Here is a 24,227-nt window from a genome sequence, read left to right as displayed (position 1 = left end):
ACTGAGAAACTGTTTTCATTATTGTTCACACGCTCACCTCTGAGGATCTTACCAGTCTTATCTACCTTAGAATCGAAATATTTAGGCAATATGGTTTTATTCTTCATCTTATATCAAGTTTAGCCAGCTTGCTTTCTATGCACTGTCCGTGTGACAAACTAGCGATTGTCCTCCGAGTTCGTTCTTGACTACGGTTGTTAGGGACCTGAAACAGGTCTATACCATATTGGTGTAATCTATACTGATAATAACATTGAGACATTGAGCAATTTCCTACCTGGCTCATTCAATCTGCCCCCCTAATTATCCCCAGTGTAATTGGCTGATTCATTCATTCCCTCTCTCTCCCAATCAATCTGGTGTGTAGTGAGCATTCTGGTGCATAATGGCTGCCGTGCATCACCTAGGAGGGGGGTGGTGGTGGTTAGTGAGGTTACCCCTTCACTGTCACATGTTTTGGGTGCCTTGATGAAGCTCTATATAATTGGAAGTTATTGCTGTTGTTGTTAAGACAATGTTTGTATCAATTAATTTCACCCATGTTGGGTAACTGGATACTGTTTTTTTGGAACATTTATGCACATCTCCTTCTGCTGAATAAAATTATATGTATGACATAAAGCTTTCAAAGTATTTTCCATTGTCATGGATGGGTGACGCGAGTGTGTGTGTGTCTATGTACTGTGTATGAATCTGTCCTCAACCATCTGTCTTCACAATAATCATCCCCTGAAAACAATGTATGATGTGGCATGTCACTTTTGCAGACCTGTAACTCATCAACAGGGAAATGGTATGGTGGGGATATGTAGCAAGCCATACTGCTGAGTTAGTTATTCAGGGTAAAACTGAATAACTCAGCAGTATGGTAACTCTATGGTAACACTATGATAAGGTGTGGTAAAGCAACACAATGCAGGTCGTTTACCTAGTGTGTTAATGTGACCAGAGCAGTAAGGAGGGAAAGAGAGAGGCTATAAGCCACTCCCAGTAGCCCGACTACGCCACCCTGGGCTTAGTACCCTGGGACTTCAAGAGAATTTGCTAAGGAAGGTTTGACACAGGTCCGAAAGCACCAAGCAGACAACGTGAATTCCAGTCAAATCATAAGTTTATTAAATAACCAAGGGGGGGGGGAGGGAGGAGTGTCCTGCAATAATACCTGAAACGAGTCAGAGGTTATGAAAGTACAAAAATATGTATTATTGTTCTCTTTTATTATGATACAATATGAACAGGTGATTTCTAAAGTGGGGCCAGGCTCCACTGGAGCTAAAAAGATACAGCAGATGGGGGCTTACCTGAGGGAGACAGACTAACTGGAGGTGTGTTCTAAGTTCCAGCCATCACACGTGCATACACACTGCAAGAAAGTGACTTACCAGTGACACAGCAGCCCACCGCAAGCAACAATGACACCACAAATGTGCAGCTACAGGGTCCCACCACCAGGTGACTAGCCTCCCTCAAAGAGGGCCCCACATCTGCCAAACAAACAAATAAAACAGCACCACAAGGTCAGCCAATACAGACGTTATGGTAGATAATGCAGGCACACCAGGACAAAAGAAATACAAACACACGCAAATGACAGCCAGCACCAGACAGAACCTAAGCAGTTACCAGGATGAAGCATATGCCACTTATGCCCCGTTCCTCTCTACTAATGCGGCAAGCAACATGCAGACTGACATAAACGCCAAATAAACCCAAACACAGGCAGACGTAGACACTAAGTTAATGCCCACAAAAAGAAACAACAGACACAGAACGTACTTGAAAAACCGCACACAATTAGGCTACACCAAAATAAAACTAGATGTACCGCATAGCGGTACAAAATATGACCGCCGCTCAGTCCTGTACATCCGTTCCGCGAAAATAAATCACACTTCAATTTGTCTCCATATTTTACTCCATCCCCCACTCTTGAAACTTTTGTGTATGCTTGTTTGGCATGCCTGAGTGTGTGTGTGCGGCTGCACAGAAAGTACCCTACTGGTGCTGAAAAGGTGAATAGATTGTAGAATAGCCAAAGAAGATGTAGAATTGTTATAAAACCTTTAAAATCTCTAAACAATCACAAGTAGGGCAGTTCATCACAGTTCATCCATTGCAACTGGATTGATGAAAGGTCACTTACACCTGTAGGCTACATTGTATTTGGGAAAAGCAAAAGGTATCAGCATAATGTTATTTATTTATTTATTTATTTATTTTTTATGTATTTTTAAACAAAAACATCTGTCAGTTCCATGCCGTTTTCAACAGCTATCAAAAACAAAGGTCATTTTTGGATGGATGGATTTTTTGTGAATGTTTCTTCTTCTACATAAGATTTTAGTCATCTTTAGTTCATGTAATACTTTATTGTCAATGCACAAATTAAGTAATGGTAGTCTGAAACGTTATTGTTAATGCACAAATTAAGTAACAGTAGCCTAGTCTGAAACGAAATGCTGTTTTACATCTAACCAGTGGTGCAAATAACTGACATGTCCAAATGGGCCTTGATGAAATGCGTCGCTAGACTGTTCATACACATTTTAACGGGCCAAAGTTGAAGAGCTTTTGTCCGTTATTGTTAGTGCAAATATAGGCTGATTCATGTTCCCTTGCATTGTTTAACTGAGGTCCATGGCTAGTCTGGCTTTCATCAGACCAAGCTCAATCTTTTAAGAAATCAAAAAATAAATAGCGGGCAGATCAGGCTGGGTTCACCCAGCCTAGTCCATAGGCACCCGATATTGTTTAATTTTCCGATTGAGATATACACGCTCTGGCTATTCTAAATGCAAAAATGCATCAGGGAGTTATGACAAAACGGTAACTAACAAACTAGATCCTAATAGAAAGCTGTTAGCTTCCCTAAGCTACAGGTAGGATTATAAGGTAGGCCTATTTACAACATAAATTGTCAATAGGCTATGCTGGCGACACAAATAAAATCTCCTTTGGAAACCAATGGCTTACGCCTTACAGTATCAAGCGGACTTAAACTGCCATATCGTGGCGAAAAGTTGTAATAAAATCCATGCAGCTCCATGAGTCAAGGAAAGCGCGAATAAAGTAGCCACTTCTAAATGGGACCCACTACACAGTAGCTTAAGGTGTTTTGCTAAAGCAGCCATAATGAAATGAAGGTGTCATTGTTTGGATACTTCACACACACGTGCTTTTTAATTTCACAGACTACAACTACCAAGCTGTAATCAAAGCACATCGATTCCCCTCTCACACCCTGCACGCACTTAAAACAAAATAAACAGGCGTCTCAGTCTCACGCATGTATAGGCAAAACTGTATCAGACCGGTGTAACGTTGGTAAATCTTCCATTGCACAGAATGATTTTGTAGCACGTGCAATAAATGACAGTCGAAAGATACAAACAGTGCTGCTATACATTTGCTTGGTATAACCGCATTTATAGTTTTCTACAAATGCAATAAATCAAATGCCTCCATCACTCAACCAACGCTAATGGTAACATTACCTAGGTCCTTATTGATATTACAAGATTAACGTACCTGCAGTAAAAACCAAGCATGTCCGATAAACATCCTCAGATTTATTTCGGCTTCAAGAAGAAATGGGAATTACACTTCATGTGAACATCGTCCTATCCTTATTAGATGTTCGCTGCGGTAAATTACAGTCCTTGTATGAAGCGTCCATTGTTTTTTCCAACCCACTTTTAACTTCCAACAAAATTACGTCTAACTGCAACGATGCGCCATCTAGTGGACAAACGACTACTTCTTGCCAATACTGAAAATGCAGCCATGATGATGATGATGAATATTTATTTTGGCTTTCTTTTAATCCTACTGATTTTCATTTTTTACCAGGGGGGGGGGGGGGGGGGGGGGCAAATCACAAATGAGTGATTATGAGCCAGGTCAGGTTGATGTGGGCCCTTGAGACCAACATACCATAAAAGATTCACAGAGAACTGTGTCTGCCCTACCCTCCTTTCGGGGGTCCAGTCCAGCGGGGGGGGGGGGCTGCAGATGAAAACGAAAAATGACGGTTCCATGCTATCCATGTGGGGGTACATGCCCACCAAGTTTTGTGTACCCCGGTCTTTCAGTGTCCCGGGAATCCTTGTTGGTGTACGGTCACTAAATGTACACATAAATTATTTTATTGTAAGGCCCCCCATGAACGAAAGTACACAAAACTTGGCATGCATTCAGAGGGTGTCATAATGATCCTACACTTTTAATTTCGTGCAGTTTTGACCTTGTCAGCCAGAGATATTGAGATGAAAACACCTAATTTTTTGCTTTTTAATTTTTAACTAGGTGGCGCTATACATGAAATAAGTGGTAATGGGATGGGTTGACATGCCCCCTTAAGACCAACATACATAAAAAAGGTGGACCTCCTAGGCCCTACGGTTCTCGAGATATTCACAGAAAACTGTCTCCGGCCACCTACAGGCCAGTTGGTGTATAGTAACATAAATTAATTTATTGTGTGGCCCCCCATGAACGGAATTCCACAAAACTTGGCGTGCATACAGAGGGTGTCATAATGATCCTACACTTCCAATTTCGTGCAGTTTTGACTATGTTAGGTCACAGATACCTTCAATTACAACACCTCATTTTTACTTTTTTGTGTTTAACTAGGTGGCGCTATACATTAAATGAGTGGTTATGGAATGGGTTGACATGGCCCCTTGAGATCAACATACAAAAAAAAAATGGTCCTCCTAAACCCTATGGTTTTCGAGATATTCACAGAAAACTGTGTCTGCCCTACCCTCCTTTCGGGGGTCCAGTCCAGCGGGGGGGCTACAGATCAATACGAAAAACGATGGTTCCATGCTATCCATGTGGGGTTACATGCCCACCAAGTTTCGTGTACCCCAGTCTTTCAGTGTCCCGGGACTCATTGACGGAAATTTGGGCATGCGAAAAAGAAAAAAAAAAAAAAAATCTGACTAAACCTATATGACCGCCGCTTCGCTGCGCGGCGGTCATAATAACTACAGACTAGGCCTGTCAAACTCGATTCCTTTTAAGGATCCGGGTTATTCTGAGTCACTCACTAAACTGATCCGGGTTGAACGAGTCACTTGAGTCACTTGAGTCAGTATTGCTAAATCGCAAAGAAATTCAGTCCTACGTTCAAGCAGTGCAGTGGGGTGCTTCATTTCGTTAAGTGCCTTCTCATGTTGGATGTGGATCCTCCATGATTTGAAACCAGGTTTTTGCAGTACTTGCATTTAGCCTAAGAGTTTTGGTCTCCTGGTCAAAGTGCATCCACACATTGTTCATCTTTTTGGTGCTCATGTTCAGAAACTTTGATCTTATTGACAGGGAGGGTAGCCTATATTATAATAATTAATTATTTGTTGTTGTTTTGTTAACAATAGAAAATTTGCCTAGGTCTAATGCTACTCTGCTACAGTGTTTATTACCACTACTATATACTAATAGTAGGCTACTAGGAATCTATTCTAATAGGTATTATAGGCAGCTAATAGGCCTACTAGGCAACTAATATTATTAGCCTATTAATCATAGCTATACATATATATATATATATATATATATATATATATATATATATATATATATATATATATATATATATATATGTATAGCTATGATATGTATATCATGTTAGGTAGCCTAATATAATATAATATAAAATAGCCTAATATAATAGCATCAAAATCTCCACCCACTCACGGGAAAGAAAGCAGTTTGAGCCAGACTGTTTATTTATTGTCTTAACCTAGCCTAAGCAATTGACTTTCAATGTAGACATAGAAACAGGAATGTAGAAATGCCCTGCAGTGACTAAATTATTATTATTGTTATTATTATTATTATTATTATTATTATTATTACTACTACTATTCTCATTAGGCCTATTATTATTATCACCTTGACACGAGTAGAAACTAGGCTACTTGCTCGTCTACAGATCCACTCATGACAATGTAGCCGGCTGATTCGACTGACTCGCACTCATAACAACATAGTAACCGGTCCGCCCGCGGCTGATCCAAATGACCCAGGTAGGCTAGCCTACTCAAGCAACTCCATACAGAGCTTGCAATGTTTCGGACATTGCAACTGTCTTCGCGACCTAATTGCATTTTAAAGTAGGCTATGCGTGCAGAATATATGTTATTTCAGAAGTGAAAGCATGGCTTTTGTTGTGGATTTTCTTTTAACCTTGACGAGGAGTTACTCGTTCCTCTAAAGATCCACTCATGACAACGTAGCCGGCTGATTCGGCTGACTCGCACTCATAACAACAACGTAACCGGCCCGCTTGGCTGATCCGACTGGCTAGCCTACTCTCCATACAGAGCTTGCAATGTTTCAGACTGTCTTCGCGACCTCATTGCATTTTAAAGTAGGCTATGCGTGCAGAATATATGTTATTTCAGAAGTGAACGCATGGCTTTTGTTGTGGATTTTCTTTTAACCTTGACGAGGAGTTACTCGCTCCTCTAAAGATCCACTCATGACAACGTAGCCGGCTGATTCGGCTGACTCGCACTCATAACAACGTAACCGACCCGCCCTGCTGATCCAACTGACCCGGCTAGCCTGAGCAGCTCCATACAGAGCTTGCAATGTTTCGGACGGTCTTCGCGACCTAATTGCATTTTAAAGTAGGCTATGCCTATGTGTAGAACATTGTATGCTATTTCAGAAGTGAAAGAATGGCTTTTGTTGTGGATTTGCTTTTCACCTTGACGAGGAGTTACTCGCTCGTCTACAGATCCACTCATGACAACGTAGCCGGCTGATTCGGCTGACTCGCACTCATAACAACGTAACCGGCCCGCCCTGCTGATCCAACTGACCCGGCTAGCCTGAGCAGCTCCATACAGAGCTTGCAATGTTTCGGACTGTCTTCGCGACCTAATTGCATTTTAAAGTAGGCTATGCCTACGTGTAGAACATTGTATGCTATTTCAGAAGTGAAAGAATGGCTTTTGTTGTGGATTTGCTTTTCACCTTGACGAGGAGTTACTCGCTCGTCTACAGATCCACTCATGACAACGTAGCCGGCTGATTCGGCTGACTCGCACTCATAACGTAACCGCCCGGCCCAGCGATCCGACTAACCCGGGTATACAAAGCAGCTCCATTAAGAGCGTGCAATGTTTCGGACTGTCTGCGCGACCTAATTGCATTTTAATATGCTACATCTATACACCAAATCTAAAGTATGCCTAGGCTACATGCAGAACATTGAATGTTATTTAAGAGTTGAAGAATGGCTTTTGTTGTGGAATTGCTTTTCACTTTGAGGAGGAGCTACTCGCTCGTCTACAGCCACTCATGACAACGTAGCCGTAGCCGACTCGTACTCAATGTAGCCTAACCGGCCGGCTGATCCGACTAACCCGGCTCTGCGGGAAGTTAACCAGTTATCTCAGACTGCCTGCTCACTCAGTCGCTTGAGTTGATTTGTGGAGTTGTGGTTATCCTACTTACGAAATTGTTACATTTTTGGCAGCTATGATGGCTAGTAGGCTAGCTAATGTTGCAAGAGGTTTGTGTGTGGCGCTGTTTATCGTTTTAGATTGAATTGTAGTAGGACTCAACTGATCCGAGTTATTGATACTAGAGACTCGCGACTCATGGGTTAATTTAAAGATACGGGTGAAAGATCCGAGTGAATCACGACTTAAACACCTTTACTACAGACAAGACAGCAGCACGACCCACGCTATGCACCCCGCGTAGATGGAAAAGGCCGCGCTACCTGGACAGGACAGAAAAGACATTGAACATAAAGCCTTCTACTGCCGCCTAGAAAGTTACCCATTAAAGCAAGCATCGTATATACACCTATGTTCGTAACTACGAATAGTGCACAAAGCGCCGTATGGAGAGCACTCACCCACGTTCAGCTACAGGCATACAAGAGAAAGTGTTACGACTCAAAACAGAAAATAAACTACGAAAGATTTAAGACAAACATAGGTGCATACCTGTAGAATGAATAAGGGATGGTGTCTAACACACGGGCAGCAGGAGTAGACTAGCCGGTGACCACGAAGCTACAGGTGAAGACAAACATTGATTAAACCATGTTATTAGTCTGGCAGCAAACGGGAGTATTGCAACATACCTGATGACTGAATCCGCCACGCTAGGGGGGTTAAACAGGCAGAGCTTACAACGCTTCTTCGTACCTGGGTGGTTTTATACTCCGGCCAGTAATCAGTGCGAACGAACTCCAGTGTGTAACTAATCACCACGCCCCCCTAGTTAGCGGGAGCAGGCCAGTGTGGGACATGTAGGGAAAACAGGGAGACATGGGGAAAAGACAGAAACAAGGTGAACTGGCTACATTAACAAAACAAACAATAACAGTAAGATACCAAAGGTACATAATAGGCCATAGCTGCCAACTCTCACGCATTGGCCGTGAGACACACGCATGTGATTAGTTTCACACACTCACACGCCACACCCACGATTTCTCACGCTGAAGTGTCAACCCGGTCGGTCAGATGCCTGAAAAATGAGTTTAGCCTATAGATCTACCTGTTGAGCCACGGTTATGCTTTCAGAGACGGTGAGAGGGTTCAAGAGCACCCCCTGTCTGTGGAATTTTCTAAATTTTCTCTCATTTGCGATGCTACTTCAAAAGCCATCCCAGGCGCATTCCCCCGGCTTCAGGTAGGCCTATGCTTTGAGTATTTTTCACGCTGAAGTGTCAACGTGGTAGGTCAAATACCTGGCAGATGAGGTTCAACTAAACTAAACCTATACATGATATCACACATCATGTGAACGAGCGGAATCTAAGCTTTCCAATGATATTAGCGCCAAGTTGCTGTGATAAATGGTTCGCGAGAAAATTATCATTGAACCGACGTGCAATTTAGGCTAATCATATTTGCATTTTGCACACAGTGCACACCCATTACTCTCGGTTGTAATCAGGGTTGTAGTCAAGACCACCTTTGTCGAGTCCAAGACAAGTCCAAGACCAGGACTAGTCGAGACCAAGTCAAGACCGAGTCCAAAGAGGTTCGAGTCCAAGACAAGACCGAGTCCAAAAAGGTTCGAGTCCGAGTCAAGACCGAGTCCAGGATAGGAAAAAAAGTCTTGTGCATGACAGTATCAAGACAATCATTTTGGGTTATTATTATTATTATCTAAAAGCAAAAACAGTGTGAGCACACCCAGGATTTGTAAGTGTAGCCATTCCCCTTCTCCAATATTATTATAGGGCTGTCAAACGATTCAAAATATATATTTTGAAATGAATTAATCTCGATTAACCACAATTAAAAAGTTCCTAAAGACTAAAGCTTCAACATAAATCACAAAATTAATGAGTAACCACAAAGGTAAAAGTAAAACACTTTTATATTATTTAAATGATAATACTGACACAGTGATTGTGTTTTAAAGTATTCATTTCTTAAGAAATACTACACATATGATGCTGTTTAACTCATTTGTAAATGGTGCACTGTTACTTTAAGCCCATTGTGGCCACGTTCTCATAATGATCTTTTTTTTACCAGCTCCATTGAAATATAGCCTATAGCTAGTCCACAAGCTCTAATATTGTTTGTACCACATGTATTGTACAATATTAACAATGATAAGCATGATATTAAGTTGGTATAAACAGTTTTCATTCCTTTGGAAATAGAAGCATGTAATGACATGATGCTAGCTAGACATTTTCTGTTTGCAATTAAAAGTGAATGATGAGCCTGAGCCAGTCACCTAGCTATCTGATGTGTTGTGTGAATGTGTTTCAATCGGCATAATATGTGCTTCATGTAAACAAATTATTGAAGACTTCAAGACTCACCAGTTCCATTACACAAAGGCAAAGACAACTCTTCATATTTTTGTCCATTTTTCAAATCACAGTGAGTGCAGCCTACATACATGTTTATAACTGGTCAGTAGTGGAAATCGGATAAATCCGCAATCTCCTCTAACCTCGTCTTTGTTGCCTTCCTTTTATAAGTTTCTTATATTAAAAAGGAGATATCAATTATCATCAACAACGACAAGCCAGCTGGAGCCTGCCAATCGTTTTCTCTCCTTCTCGTGTGCGTTCAGACGCGCTCTTAATTAAATGGAGTAGCATACGTTCAAGTTGGATCTTAATGGAGAAGAGCCGAAAAGTATCATCTTTATGTAACTGTTGCAGTTGGTGCATTTTGACATTGTAAACGTTATCTATCAAGAGTGAAAAGCAGTTTGCAGTAAAGCTACTATTTGGCTAAATGTTGGTTCCTCTTTATCTTCAGCTAACTCCACAGACAGTAAAATAAACTCTCAGGCTTGCGGTTTTAGGTTTTGCGGCTTCCGTTACGTGACATCAGCCCCCCACAAAGGTAAACACTATTGAGTTAATATTTTGTAACGCATTATGTATTTCAAAATGAATCGCGGCGATTAACACGTTAATTTTGATGGCCCTAAAGACACCTGGACTCGGTCGAGACCAAAAGCCATATTTGGCAAGACCAGTGGCCGAGACCGAGACAAGACCAAGTCCAAATACTAGCGAGTCCGAGACAAGTCCGAGACCATAGAAAAACGGTCTCGAGTCCAAGACCGGACTCGAGTACTACAGCCCTGGTTGTAATATCTCACTAACCCTTCACACAACATGTGGCAAACCTAATATCACAATAAACAGCAAACCGTACCGAATACGAGGATATAAAGCATGCCTCTGTTTTTGAAATTGCAACACATTTCTACATAGCCTCATTGGGGCGAAATTATAATGTATTCTAATGTAAACTATTTGTCAGTAGGCCTACATACATTTTTGTAAATTGCTCAGTAGATTATCCCACTATCATGGTTCTTATATTGTCAGGTTCCAGCCAATCCCACTTACACAGATAAATGAATATATTTATATTGCCATGCTTTCTAGTGACATTAATGCAAAAATATAAAGAAAATCAAATAAGGAGACACAAATATTGATATAAAGCCTGACATAAGCCAAATGCAAACATTCACATCATGCAGATATGGGTACATCCTGAAAAAGGAATAGCCTGTAGGCTATGGCCATTACAATGACCAATATATTATCTTAAATGAACTAGCTGAAAAACACAGGTGACCACTTCTGCATAATTTCATGGAGTGCTGAACATTTCTGAACTGTGAAATGGATCATATGTTTTTGTGGTTGTGAACTTATTGCAATATCACCATAACTATTCCACCTGTGTATGCATGGTTATAATTCTGAAGTGCAAAATAGCTTAGGCTACAGCACAAATATTTCCATAAAAATAGTCTGACCTCTGAATTTATTTTTAAAAGTGCACCAGATTGATGCATTTAAAAGTTAAAATATACAAACATTTCTTAAATTCTTACAAAACACCCACCCACTTTTTAAAATTGTTAGTTTGGACCCCCCCACTATTGCCGTGCGAAATACCAGTGCTGTTTGTACGCCAAATAAATAATAACCTATAGGTTTATGTAAAACTCCCCATTAACAGCATCACGTCACTAACCACAGCTAGACTGCACAATGGTAGGCCTTCAAAAGCATGACATTTTCGCTTTAGTTTGATATTTAATTTACTTTATCCGCTTTCATGCGTTCATTGAACGTCCGCAGTGCTGTAATGGAAACCTTATTGCGTAGCCAAGTAGCCTATATATTGAGTTATTTTTAAATTATGCATGATTTACTTTTTATTAATTTCGTAGGCTGGCTTTATTTTGTTATATAGAAGTATCTAAATAACCTGGTAAAATGTACCAGAATTCAGGAAATTGCATCTAGTCCAAAAAAAAATTTCTGGGGGAGGACCCCCATACCCCCCACTGAAATGTCCCACCCACTTTCAGAATGCCTCCATCGCCCATGGTCCTAGCATTAGGCTAGATCCCTTTGATACCAATGTTAATTTAACTCTGGGACCCTGGTCCCTACACCTGAGAACCAATGTACTTTTTTTTTACTGTACGGTATAATGCTGAACGAGCCAAACAAAAATTTCCGCAGCAAAATTTTGGTTGGCCCCACCAAATCTCACTCCAAGGTTTTTTGAAAAGTTGGCAGCCCTGATTAATAATAGGCTACATACACTGCAAAACAGCTTATCTAATACAATCTAAAATCTAATCTATTATATCAAGATCAAAAAAATCTAGTTGGTCTTGTTTTCAATATAAAGAGACTTACCTAGAACTCTCTTGAAATACCATTTTGACTTAAAGGTGCGATTTGTAGGATTGTTACCGAACGTTCTGCAGGCCAAAATCAAAACACTGGTGAACGTTCTCAAGACTACCAGACGCGAGCCTCTTCTGGGTTGCCAGATGTAATTAAGACTTAGCTAATGTTAGTTGACCTGCAGCTGCTTTAACGTTTCTCCAACCATGACCCAGCTACACATTACGGAAACAGTGAAAACAAAAAATACCTCTCTAACCAACGTACAACTGACAGCTGTTGACAGTTGGCCTTTGCTAATTTGGCAACCCAAATAGGAGGACGTGCTAGCCCATTATTAATACGCTATTCTAGAATGAATCGTTCAAAACATAAACGAAAATTCCAAGACATTCCGCCCCGTAACTCATTTTTTTTCATGGGTTTTACGGGGTTTTACGGGTTAGAGTAATGTTGTCAAATAAGCCATTACTTCAATTCATCGTGTTTCCTTACTCTCTGACAACATATGGTGATTATTTTTGGAATGGTTACAGTTTATTTTCCATTATTTCCTACATACTGGACCTTTAATTTAAAAGTAATTTGACTTCTTTTAAGGGGTCTTATCAACACATTTGCTTAACACACTGGCAGCCAAATTTGCTTGTTTTCTTGATGAGAAGTCTTAAAATAAGTCAAACTCTTATCAAATTATGTCAAATGGTTTTATGAGAAAATGCTAAACAAAGTTTCTTTATACTGAAAACATTTTAATTACCGGTAATTACAAAGTTAGATTTTATTAGTTAAGCTTACGGGTAGAGCAGCTTAGCGGGTCTTGGCGTGCTCTTACAGGTAGAGCAGCTTAGCGGGTCTCAGCGTGCTCTTACGGGTAGAACAGCTTAGCGGGTCTCGGTGTGCTTTTACGGGTGAGACTTTGCTCATCTGTGAGTGGGCTAAACAGGTAATGGTGGTAGAGCAGCTTAGCGGGTCTTCAGGTGCACCAGAATTCTCCTTGGTACTCTTTTGTTAAGTTTATTTTCTCATTATTTGGCACATGACGTTTCGACCTTGCGGTCTTCCTCAGATTTACTTTCCTTCTGTGTGTGCATGTGCGTGTATGCATTGTGTTTTATTTGGCTTGAATTATTCTCTCTAGGTTCTGAATCATTACTCACCACTGTTGTTTGCTAAAGGACCAGTCTGTTGGGTCAACTGCAGTGTATGTTATCAGTACAGAATGTCAATATTCAGCATTTCACTCATAGTGCGTGGCTATTAAGATAGCATGTACTACAGAGTGTTGGGAATTTGACCAGGTGACACAGAGAGGAGATCTGAAACAGAAGGTTTCAGATCTCAGGGTTACAAGTTATGGACAGAAGGAAAGCCTTCTGAAGTTTTCCGTTTGAAGCCACCATTGTGCCCTTAAAGGAGAATTCCGGTGTGATATTGACCTAAAGTGTATTGAAACATGATACCGAGTGTGAACGTATGTCTCATAGTCCATCTCGGCTTGTCCCCTGCACTCCAAAATCTGGCGCTAGTTAGCCGATGCTACCAACAGCTTTTTCAATAGTGGTGCTTCGGCATCGGGCTAGCCATGCAAATAATTCAGTGGAAATGCATGGATTCCAGTTTCTTCCAGTAGCAGCAACTGGAATCCATGCATTTCCACTGAATTATTTTTGGAATCTGATCCCTTATCATAGCTGTTCATTCTTACTCGTTGCTCGACTTATCGTGACTAAATTCAAGATGGCTGCAAACGCTAAACTTCGTGAAGATACTGTCTGTATAAATCGTCTTGTAAGTAAACTACCAGTGCTTTTTCAAAGTTCTCAATGTCTCGTTTTAAATATCAGGGCCCTCGGAAGTCTACCAAAGAAGTGTGGAGATACATTGAGCCTCGTAAATGGGTGTAAAACAGTGATTTATTTGCATGGCTAGCCCGATGCCGAAGCACCACTATTGAAAAAGCTGTTGGAAGCATCGGCTAACTAGCGCCAGATTTTGGAGTGCATCTCATAGATGGGCTATGAGACATACGTTCACACTCGGTATCATGTTTCAATACACTTTAGGTCAATATCACACCGGAATTCTCCTTTAATGAAGGCACTTAAACCCAAATTGCTCTGGAGAGACTATTGTAATGATGGACATATAGAGTACAAGTGGTTTTAGATATAAAAAAAAAGAGTCAGATATGGATATATATCTTCTACAAGACTTTAACTTGCATCCAGGACTCTTCGCACATTCTCCTCAAAATAAAAAAATTCTTTGCATTCTAAAGTAACCTTTGCCCACTCTCTAAGTCAGTGGTTTTTAATGTGGGGGCCGCTAGGGGGTGCCAGGGGGGCCTCAGCAAGTTGGAAGGAAAAATAAAAGCAACAAATAAATACATTTGAAAAATACAATGCCATTATAATAATTTGTCGCATATCTGAATATTATATTTTCCATGATAATAACTGGGAATAATAGTAGAGTGATAGCTGTCATTCAGCAGAAAGCCCCAAATGCAATTTTTACACACTGTATGCTCCATCGCGAAGTGCTTGTGGCTAAAATAATTATTAGGATTAGCTCAATGTATTTTTACGTTTGCCGTAGTATTGTCGATGGGTTAAGTAACACATCAAGGGGGTCCTTGGCCAGAACCTAGTGGTATTTGGGGGGCCTTGTCGTGGAAAAGTTTGGGAACCCCTGCTCCCCTGCTCTAAGTCACTGTGTTTTGTGTAATTTGACTTACTATGGGACTTAAGCGCAAATAGGAGTCATTTAATCTGTATGATGCAGTGAAGGGCGTGTGCTATTCAGGCCAGGTGCAGTCCCCAATAGTAAGTTAATGATTAAAATAATAAAGAAAACTGCATCATTGATCTAAGGCAGCACTCATATATTAAACAGACGATGGACTTTTCCCTTAGTCAGAGGTGGCTTCTCCATAACCTAGAAGTGACTGGGCATTTGAGGAATAAGGACACATTTTACTCAGGGACAACGTCTCTGTGACTGTACAGTGAATGTCCACAGGCTCTGTACAAACTGAAGGAATGTATGGACGTGCAGGACTAACCGCATATGTGAGTGTGTTTGAGACACAAAGAAGAGGAGGAATCACAACTTCATAGCCAAAGCATGGATAGACAGTGAGGTGTGGCTACTTGTGAATATTTTTCATTGGTACTTTTCTTTTTGTCGGTTTAATATGAAATTAACTATCTGCATACATGTACACATTTATAACACATCTCACAGTTGCTGTGATTGATGAAGGGAATGATGTTGAGGCCTTCATCTGTGATTTATGTTTCTGAAAGGGTTGTAAATAATTTCCACCCTCTATACAATCGTAAGGCAAATCAAATTAGAGAAAGGGAAAAAATATAAAGATGCTTTATATTTTACACACTGACCTTAAGTCATGCCAATGCTACATACTTCCAAACATACAAATACACACACACACACACACACACACACACATACAAACACACACACACATTTTGTTGTGTTTGTGTACTCCAGTATTCACTAAAGAATATTACGTATGTGTCTGTTTCAGGAAGCACACATGTCAGCTGAGTCCAAAGATGAAGGTATCATCAAGATAACAGTTCTGATGGACTGTGTGTGTGTGTAAGGGAGTGTGCGTGGAAGTGTGTGTGTGTGTAAGGGAGTGTACGTGTTTACATCCATATTGGAGACGTCTCAGAGTAATGCAGACCAACACACTGGGTGCAGATTTGCAATTGGGGTCGGAAACTGCTGCACCCTACCACTACCCAAATTTGTGTACAGACTGTGCTCCACCTAGTGTATGTGCGTATGTCAGTGTGTGTGTATGTGTGTGTGTGTGTGTGTGTGTGTGTGTGTGTGTCTATGTGCATGTGTGTGTGTGTGTGTGTATGTGTGTGTCTATGTGCATATGTGTGTGTACAACATATCACCACAATGTTTGCTTCTCCTCAGAGTCCAAAGTGGTTTCCACTGGTGTACCTCTATTGTTTTCTCCTGGTGATGACATCACACTTCCCTGTCACCTGTCAGCTCTAATCCCTGCTCTCCCCTTGGAGATCAGGTGGTTCAGGAACACAGACTGCATCTACCTGTACAGGAATGGTCAGGTGGCAGAGGGGAGGGGCTATGAGGGCAGAGTGAGTGTGGACCCCCAGGAGCTGCAGAGAGGAGACGTGTCTCTGAGACTGAGGGGCACACAGGAGACAGACAGAGGATGGTTCCTGTGTCAGGTCATCCAAGGAGAACACCAGGAGGAGGCGAGAGTGGGGTTCTTGTATCCTCGTAAGTCTCCTGTCTCTGTACTTCAGTGCTATCCAGGGCCTTTAGCTCAGTGCTGACTAAAGGTGATATGGGCAGTGCAGGCATGTTTAGAGTGTAGCATATGCAGATACATATTTGCACATACACAGAAGGATGGAAAATATCAATAACCTCATAACATTGGCACATTTATCGGTAACACTATAATAACTACACACAATTCATCATTTATTAAGCCTTTGTTACTTATTAGTTAATGGCTTGTTCATCATTAGTAATTTCCTGTTCATACATAATTTATCATCAGTAAAGCATTTGTTCACACATTTATAAATGGTTTGTTCATAGTAAATAAGCCTATCCAAAAATATGTTTGTAAGTACATTATTTATACTTAATAAGTAATGAAACAACCACTTATAAATGAAATAATTTTCTTATTATAAACCAGTTGCAAACTAGTACAAAATGCTTTGTTCATCATTTGTAAAGCATTGTTTCTATGTTAATTCTCATAAATAAAGTATTTGTACACACAGTTATAAATGGTTTGTTCATAGTAAATAAAACTATATCTAAAATATGTTTATGAATTATTGTTAATACTTAATAAATTCTGCAATAATATTTTGTTGATGAAGTAATATTTCCATTATTTAACAGTTGTTACATACACATGCACTAATGATTAATTAGGGTGAGGATATATATTTTATAAACCACTTCCTATAATTCATGATTAACTCAGGAGTTACAAGTGCTTAGTTAATGATATTTTGTGAGCTTATCTAAAGTGAGGACCCTCTATGCCTTCCAACACATTTTCAAATGAGTTGTAAAGATTACATTCATTCATTAATTTAGCAGACAAGCGATGTACACATGTCAAATAAATTAAAGGCCATTGAAATAACAGTGAAAGCCGGGAATCGTACCCCCAACTTTTCAGGCTACTGCATGCTAGTCCAGCTCTTTATCCACTACACTACCTTGGTCCAGACAACCACCACTTATACTGTAACTCCTGAGTTAATTATTAATTATAGTATAAGGAAGTGGTTTATAAAATATGTATCCTCACCCTAACTAATCATTAGTGCATGTGTATGTAACAACTGTTAAATAATGGAAATATTACTTAATCAAAAACATATTATTGCATCATGTATTAAGTATTAACAATAATGTATCAACATATTTTAGATATAGGATTATTTACTATGAACAAACTATTAATAACTGTGTGAACAAATGCTTTACTGATGATACATTACTGTATGTATGAACATGAAATTACTAATGATGAACAAACCATTAACTAATAAGTAACAAAGGCTTAATAAATGATGAATTGTGTGTAGTTATTATAAAGTGTTACCCATTTATCTACCAGTAACCTCATAACATTGGCACATTTATCTAAAATACCAGTAACCTCATAACATTGGCACATGTATCTATCAATAACCTCATAACATTGGTACATTTATCTACCAATAACCACATTGGCACATTTATCTAAAATACCAATAACCTCATAACATTTGGTACATTTATCAATAACGTCATAACATTGCCACCTTTATCTAAAATACCAATAACCTCATAACATCGGTACACTTATCTACCAATAACCTCATAACATTGGCACATTTATCTACCAGTAACCTCATAACATTGGCACATTTATCAACCAATAACCTAATAGCATTGGCACATTTATCTAAAATACCAGTAACCTCATAACATTGGCACATTTATCTACTAGTAACCTTATAACATTAATCTATCTACCAATAACCTCATTACATTGGCACATTTATCTAAAATACCAATAACCTCATAACATTGGTACACTTATCTACCAATAACCTCATAACATTGGCATATTTATCTAAAATACCAGTAACCTCATAACCTTGGCACATTTATCTACCAATAACCTCATAACATTGGCACATTTATCTACCAATAACCTCATAACATTGGCACATTTATCTAAAACTAGTGAGAAACATTGCTTTCCAGCAAACATAAGTAACAGGAAAGCATGCACTGAAAACTATACTTGCTTATATACTGCTTATATACTGTATGCAATACAATTAAGTGAGCATAGAAGTTACAGTATGTCTGCAAATAAGCATGCAGGAATGGAATGGACACAAATAGCATTTCTCCCAGAGGTGCAATCATCTTTGTGTCCATTCCAGAGGTGCGATCATCTTTGTGTCGTGGCTATCTTGTCCTGGTCTGCTTTATTCATGTCATATTTCATAAACAGTTAATATTGTGGAGGTACTTCTAGAAAGTTGTACTTGAGGAATTATTTACATTTTTGCAAATTCAATTGCTAAATCCGGATAATGGAATCCACAGTGTTCTACAGCTTTCACTTAACTAGTAATAATGCACTTTGATGTTGTTACAAGAATACATACCAAACAGCACACTACCTTCTTTGTATTATGATGTGGGACCCAGCTGTTTCAATAATGTAGTCAATCTAATACTCAATATTACCTTATATCACTGTTTCTTTAGGGGAAAGAGGTGCCATACAACCTGGTAAGTGCTAGGCATTTTAGTTTTTACGATATACATTTCAACTCTAAAATCTAATATCTTAGCCACACGTTGAATAAGACAGCTTGAATTAAATAATCAAAAATGAAATGGACTCCATAAAGTAGTATATGTACACATGGTAATATAAGTGTAGCCTACATAACATTATTTAAACATACTGAAAACTCAAAAAGTAATTATATTACATTCACTTAAGTCAGGTGTATTGCATCCTGAAAAAAGACATTCTGTTAAAATGCTTGTGTATGTGCGTGTGTGTGTGTGTGTGTGTTTCTTTGCACAAATGCTCACAATCCTTCTTCAGGAGAGAGAGGCTACAACAGAGCTGGTGAGTGAAGTCTTGGGGGGAAGTTGGCAGTTTGGATGGCTATTTTGAATTTACTGATTTGTTTGTTTTGTTGTTCCCTCACACACACATTAATACCGGTAAAATCAAAGCCCTTAACTATGTCTGCAAAATTGAAAGTATATGTTTTACTGTGAAGTTATTCTCCCTATGTAGCACAGCTTTAACTACTAACCAGAAGTAGAAAAGTCCAGCTTCAGACAGTAGAAGTCCTACCACATATCTGTGCCTATACCATTCACTGACAATAAACCAACTGATTCTAATTAGCACAACTTTTCGGCCAGGTAGAGCATTTAATTGGTGAGTTCACCTGTGTTACATTAGTGGCACCTTTGGTAAAGTTGACTAAAAACAGGCATAAAAAAATAATGTTTTTACATAATATAATAAATGTATTTATATTATATATAAATAATACATTTGCTTCCCATCAACCCTTTATGAAATAAAAACTATAGGAATCTTGTAGTATTTTGGGAAAAAAAATGAGTAATCTCATTTGAATACTATAGGAATACTATACTATTTTGGGACATACTATAGAAGTACTACTAAGACTACTATAGAAACACTATAGGCGGCTAAGGATATTAGAGAATATTAGAGGTATTACAGAACATCACAGAAGTATTATACACTACCATAAAATTCTAATAGGATTACTATAGTTATTTTTCATAAGGGAAGGTTGAATTTGTCTCCTTGTTGTTTCCATTGTGAGATTACAATAAATCACCAAAATATTATTTTTTATACTTTACCAAAGGCGTCAATCATTCTGGAAGGTACTGTAAGTGCACAGGTAGCGCCAATACATGGTTGGACCTTTACTTTCTGAAGCTGGATTTTCCCACCTCTGCTAACTATACAAATCAGTGGGCACGTTGGACTTATTGCAGCTCTGTGCCGATCTGGCTGAATCTTACAGTGCAGACACGTATCACGTTCAGCCAGATTGGCAAAATGCTGGAAGAAGTCGTATGCGCCAACTGATTTGACATCCGAAACACAAAGTAAGGCAATGCGTGCCTTCAGAAACAGCCCTTTCCTATTTGAAAATAAGTCCCAACAGGGCGAACAAGACCCCGACGCGCCAGCAGTAACGCCGGAAACGGCACATTAAATTAATTAGTTATTGGGAGCCATTGGTGTAGCGGACTTGCTTCATTCATTCAGTATTGCCCTTTTCGTCCAGCCCCCAACTTTAAAATTTGGATGTGCATGCTTTATAGTTATTTTCACAGTTATCGTTAATTTGTTTTTTAATGTGGTGTTTTTTTTTCAACTATTTTTTTCTCTGTGCACTCTTGATGCAGCTCGCAGAAGGATTACAGCAGAAGAGAGGAAGGTGATGGAGGAATCTGTCCGGGCGCTTAAGATATGTAAGCAAGTTTCCCCCTACACTCTCAGTCTTCATTTATTGGGAATTCAGGATCCCTCAAGTCCTGAAACAGTGGCCTAAAGTTGGCGAATGTATACAAGCTAGTTACCATACAATAGGTGGATACCAACCTCAATGTTAGTGCTTGGTGGTGGTGGAGCATCGTCTTGTCATGACAGATAGATTTATTCATCTGTCTATCTATATGATCTATTTATGATCCTCAATGCATTTCATATGAGTAATGTCTGTAGGCTTTAGGCCTAGAATACCAAAAGCTGCAGAGAAAACAAAAAGTATGATAGCAAATTCTATAAAAATGTACAAATTCCATTTATTCATACACTTCACTGACAAAGTGGCATTTAGATAAATGCTGGATACATGCATTAGGTAGGACACATTTGAGGCAAATAGTTTGGTTACACTTTACTTGACAGTATCGACATAAGAGTGACATGACACTGCCATGAATGTGTCATAAACAAGTCATAAACATTTATGACATAACACTGTTGTGTCATTCGGTTTTTGTCATAACAAGTTAGGGTTAGGATTAGGGTTAGATTTAGGGTTAAGGTTAGGGTTAGGCTTCATGTGTCATGACAGTGTCATGTCACTCTTATGTCGATACTGTCAAGTAAAGTGTTACCAATAGTTCATATGTTAAATGTTATCCATCAAATGTAAATTCTTTATGTTTTGAATATGTTGTATGTTAAGGTGTAACTGTAGTTTGTTTGAAGTTGAACATGTAAATTCTTATTGATAGGGAACAGCCATTTGATTTTGTGGTTGATTTTTTAATTTTGTTTCCAGTGGGAGAAGTAGCTGGAGGGCCCTCTGAGCCCATATTCTGCGATCAAGATCCTCCTCACAGTAGAAAACGGAGGAGTTTTGATCTTCCTCTAAACTGTAAGTCTAATTTACAACTAAGTACATTTACAATTTCAAACTCTATTCAGTTTACAGTTTTACATCTGGTGTGTGTGTGTGTAGTAAATTGTATCTGTGTTTCCAGTTGGAGGAGAGAGTCCTGGTCCTGCCGTGTCTGAGCTGAGGCTGGTGCTGCTGGGGGGGAGCACTGCTGGGAAGAGGGCAGCAGGAAACACCATCCTGGGCACACACACACTCACACACACATCCACCGAGACCCAGCACAGTGAGAGCAGACAAGGGGAGGTGGCTGGGAGACGGATGACCGTGGTGGACACTCCAGACTGGTTCTGCAGTGGACTCTCTGAGAAGGACATGAGAGAGGACGTGGGGCTTTGTATCCGTCTGTCTGCCCCAGGACCTCACGCCTTCCTCCTGGTGATTCCAGTGGAGCCGTCTGAAGGGGAGGAGAGGAGGATGCTGGAGAAAATGGAGGATATTTTTGGGGAGGGCTGTTGGGGACACACACTGATCCTCTTCACCCATGCTGAGGGGCTGAGAGAGAGGAGTGTGGAGGAGTTGCTCCAAACAGAGAGCCAGGACCTCCAGCAGCTGGTAGAGAAATGTGGGAACAGGTGTCACCTTCTCAACGTTAAGGGCAGGCCTGATGACACTGAGATCACACAGTTGCTAATAAAGATAGAAGAGATGGTGTCAGGAAACAGAGAGAGATTCTACAGCAGTGAGACCTACCAGGAGGCAGAGAGACAACTCAGAGAGATAGAGAGAAGGATGCAGAAAGAACAAGAGGTGAAGGAGAGGAAACTGATGGAGGAGAGAGAGAGAAGAGAGGAGCATTTCAGAAATGTGCAGGAGTCTCTGAAGAGGATGGAGGGAGAGATCCAAACGCTGAGTGAGACAATGCAAGATCAAGGCAGTGAGGCAGGGGAGGGATGGGACGAGGAGAAGAGGAAAGAGACAGATACAGAGTTACACAGACTAGCTGCAGTACGAGCTGAAATGGAGGGAAAGTTGAGCAGAGAGAGAGAACGAGTGGAGAAGGAACAGAGACACAAGGAGGAGAGAGCGATGCGAGAGGGTTATGAGAGAGAGGCCAGAGCTGAGGTGGACAGCAGCCTCAGGAGCATCCTGCTCCCTGAGCTCCTCAGAATCAGCACCGTGAAGGCTGACATGGAGAGAGAGTTCAGCAGACAGATGGAGGAGAAGAACAGAGAGATGGAGGAGAAGAACAGAGAGATGGAGGAGAAGAACAGACAGATGGAGGAGAAGAACAGAGAGATGGACAGAATGAGGCAAATGCTTGATGACAGAAAGTCAGAGTCCGAGGACATGAGGCAGGCCATCCAGAGACTCAGCACGTCTCTCCTCAAGGTCATGGGCTCAGAGGAACAGCTCAGAGGAGATGGAGCTGCTCACAGTTAAACGGCTGTGTGCTGAAATGTAGAGAGAAATAAAGAGAGAGAGAGAGCGAGAGAGAGCATGTCTCCCAGTGTTATGGCATCAGGAACAACACAGAGGAGATGGAGCTGTTCTCAGTTAAACACTGGGAGGGACGTTCCGGCTGACTGTATGTTTATACACATAACAGACAGACAGACAGACAGACAGACAGACAGATAGATAGATAGATAGATACTGTAGATAACTCATTTGAATACTATGCTATCACAATGATGGACCCGGTCAAACTCTATGTGATAGTCATTTACCGCCCACCAGGCCAACTAGATGGATTTATGGACGAGCTGGACACTCTGATATCCTCCATCCCTGAGCATGACTGTCCGCTACTCGTCCTTGGCGATATGAACATCCACTTAGGCGCCCCAGGCTCAGCGGACCTTATGGACCTGATCCACTCTTTTGACCTCAAACTGGTTCGCAGCCCACCTACTCACAAAGTTGACAAAGAGCTTGATTTAATCCTCACTCGGAAATGCACCACAGACACCATCATGGCGATGCCTCTCCATCTTTCTGACCACTTCTTCATCTGGTTCAACGTCAGCCTGACAGAACAGCCTCTCGGCTCCTCAGCCGATGGTCACATCCGCAACCTGTGTCCAACCCCCTTCTTCTCTGTGCTCGCCTCCGGGCTCCCTCCACTCAGCCCTTTCTCCTCTCTGGACATTAATGATGGCACAGACTCGCTCCACACTGAGCTCAAACCTAGACAAACTGTGCCCTCTCGATCAGCTCGATCCAAACACTCACCCATGGCTAATTGATACCCTTTCGAACCAAACTCAGAGCCGCAGAGAGGAAATGGCACAAATATAAACTAACCGACGACCTCCAAAATGACCAGACACTCCTATCCTCCTTTTCAGCCAGCATCACTGCTGCTTAGATAGCTTTCTACAATGACAAAATCAACAGTGTCACAGATACTCAGAAACTTTTCTCAACCTTCCAATCGCTACTCAACCCTCAGCTGCCTCCTCCTCTGTCCAGCCTTACTGCGGATACCCTTGCCTCATTTTTTACAAAGTGATGGCAATCAGATTCTCTACAGCAGTGTTTCTCAAAGTGTGGTCCGGGGACCACTGGTGGTCCGCAAG

The 24,227-nt window shown here is 40.5% G+C and overlaps 1 protein-coding gene and 1 long non-coding RNA gene across 2 annotated transcripts; one reads left to right on the top strand and one right to left on the bottom strand.

The window, feature by feature from the left end:
• Nucleotides 1-1,213: 1,213 nt before the first annotated feature.
• On the bottom strand, nt 1,214-8,134 carry LOC121695758. Its single transcript, XR_006026154.1, has 4 exons — nt 7,974-8,134; nt 7,831-7,892; nt 7,681-7,744; nt 1,214-1,815 (listed from the first exon to the last, which is right to left on the bottom strand). It is a non-coding gene; the product is annotated as an uncharacterized LOC121695758 (long non-coding RNA).
• Nucleotides 8,135-8,630: 496 nt separating this feature from the next.
• LOC121695217 lies at nt 8,631-23,181 on the top strand. Its single transcript, XM_042075845.1, has 8 exons — nt 8,631-8,667; nt 15,735-15,768; nt 16,142-16,471; nt 18,995-19,018; nt 19,344-19,367; nt 20,705-20,770; nt 21,589-21,684; nt 21,791-23,181. Exons 2-8 carry the CDS (start codon nt 15,744-15,746, stop codon nt 23,086-23,088), a joined length of 1,863 nt encoding a protein of 620 aa, XP_041931779.1. The 5' UTR covers nt 8,631-8,667; nt 15,735-15,743; the 3' UTR covers nt 23,089-23,181.
• Nucleotides 23,182-24,227: the final 1,046 nt, after the last annotated feature.

The sequence above is a fragment of the Alosa sapidissima genome, chromosome 2 (genome assembly GCF_018492685.1).
Source record: "Alosa sapidissima isolate fAloSap1 chromosome 2, fAloSap1.pri, whole genome shotgun sequence".
Lineage (NCBI taxonomy): Eukaryota > Metazoa > Chordata > Actinopteri > Clupeiformes > Clupeidae > Alosa > Alosa sapidissima.
Note: the sequence above shows the minus strand (reverse complement) of the source record. Positions and strands in the feature narration are given on the sequence as shown.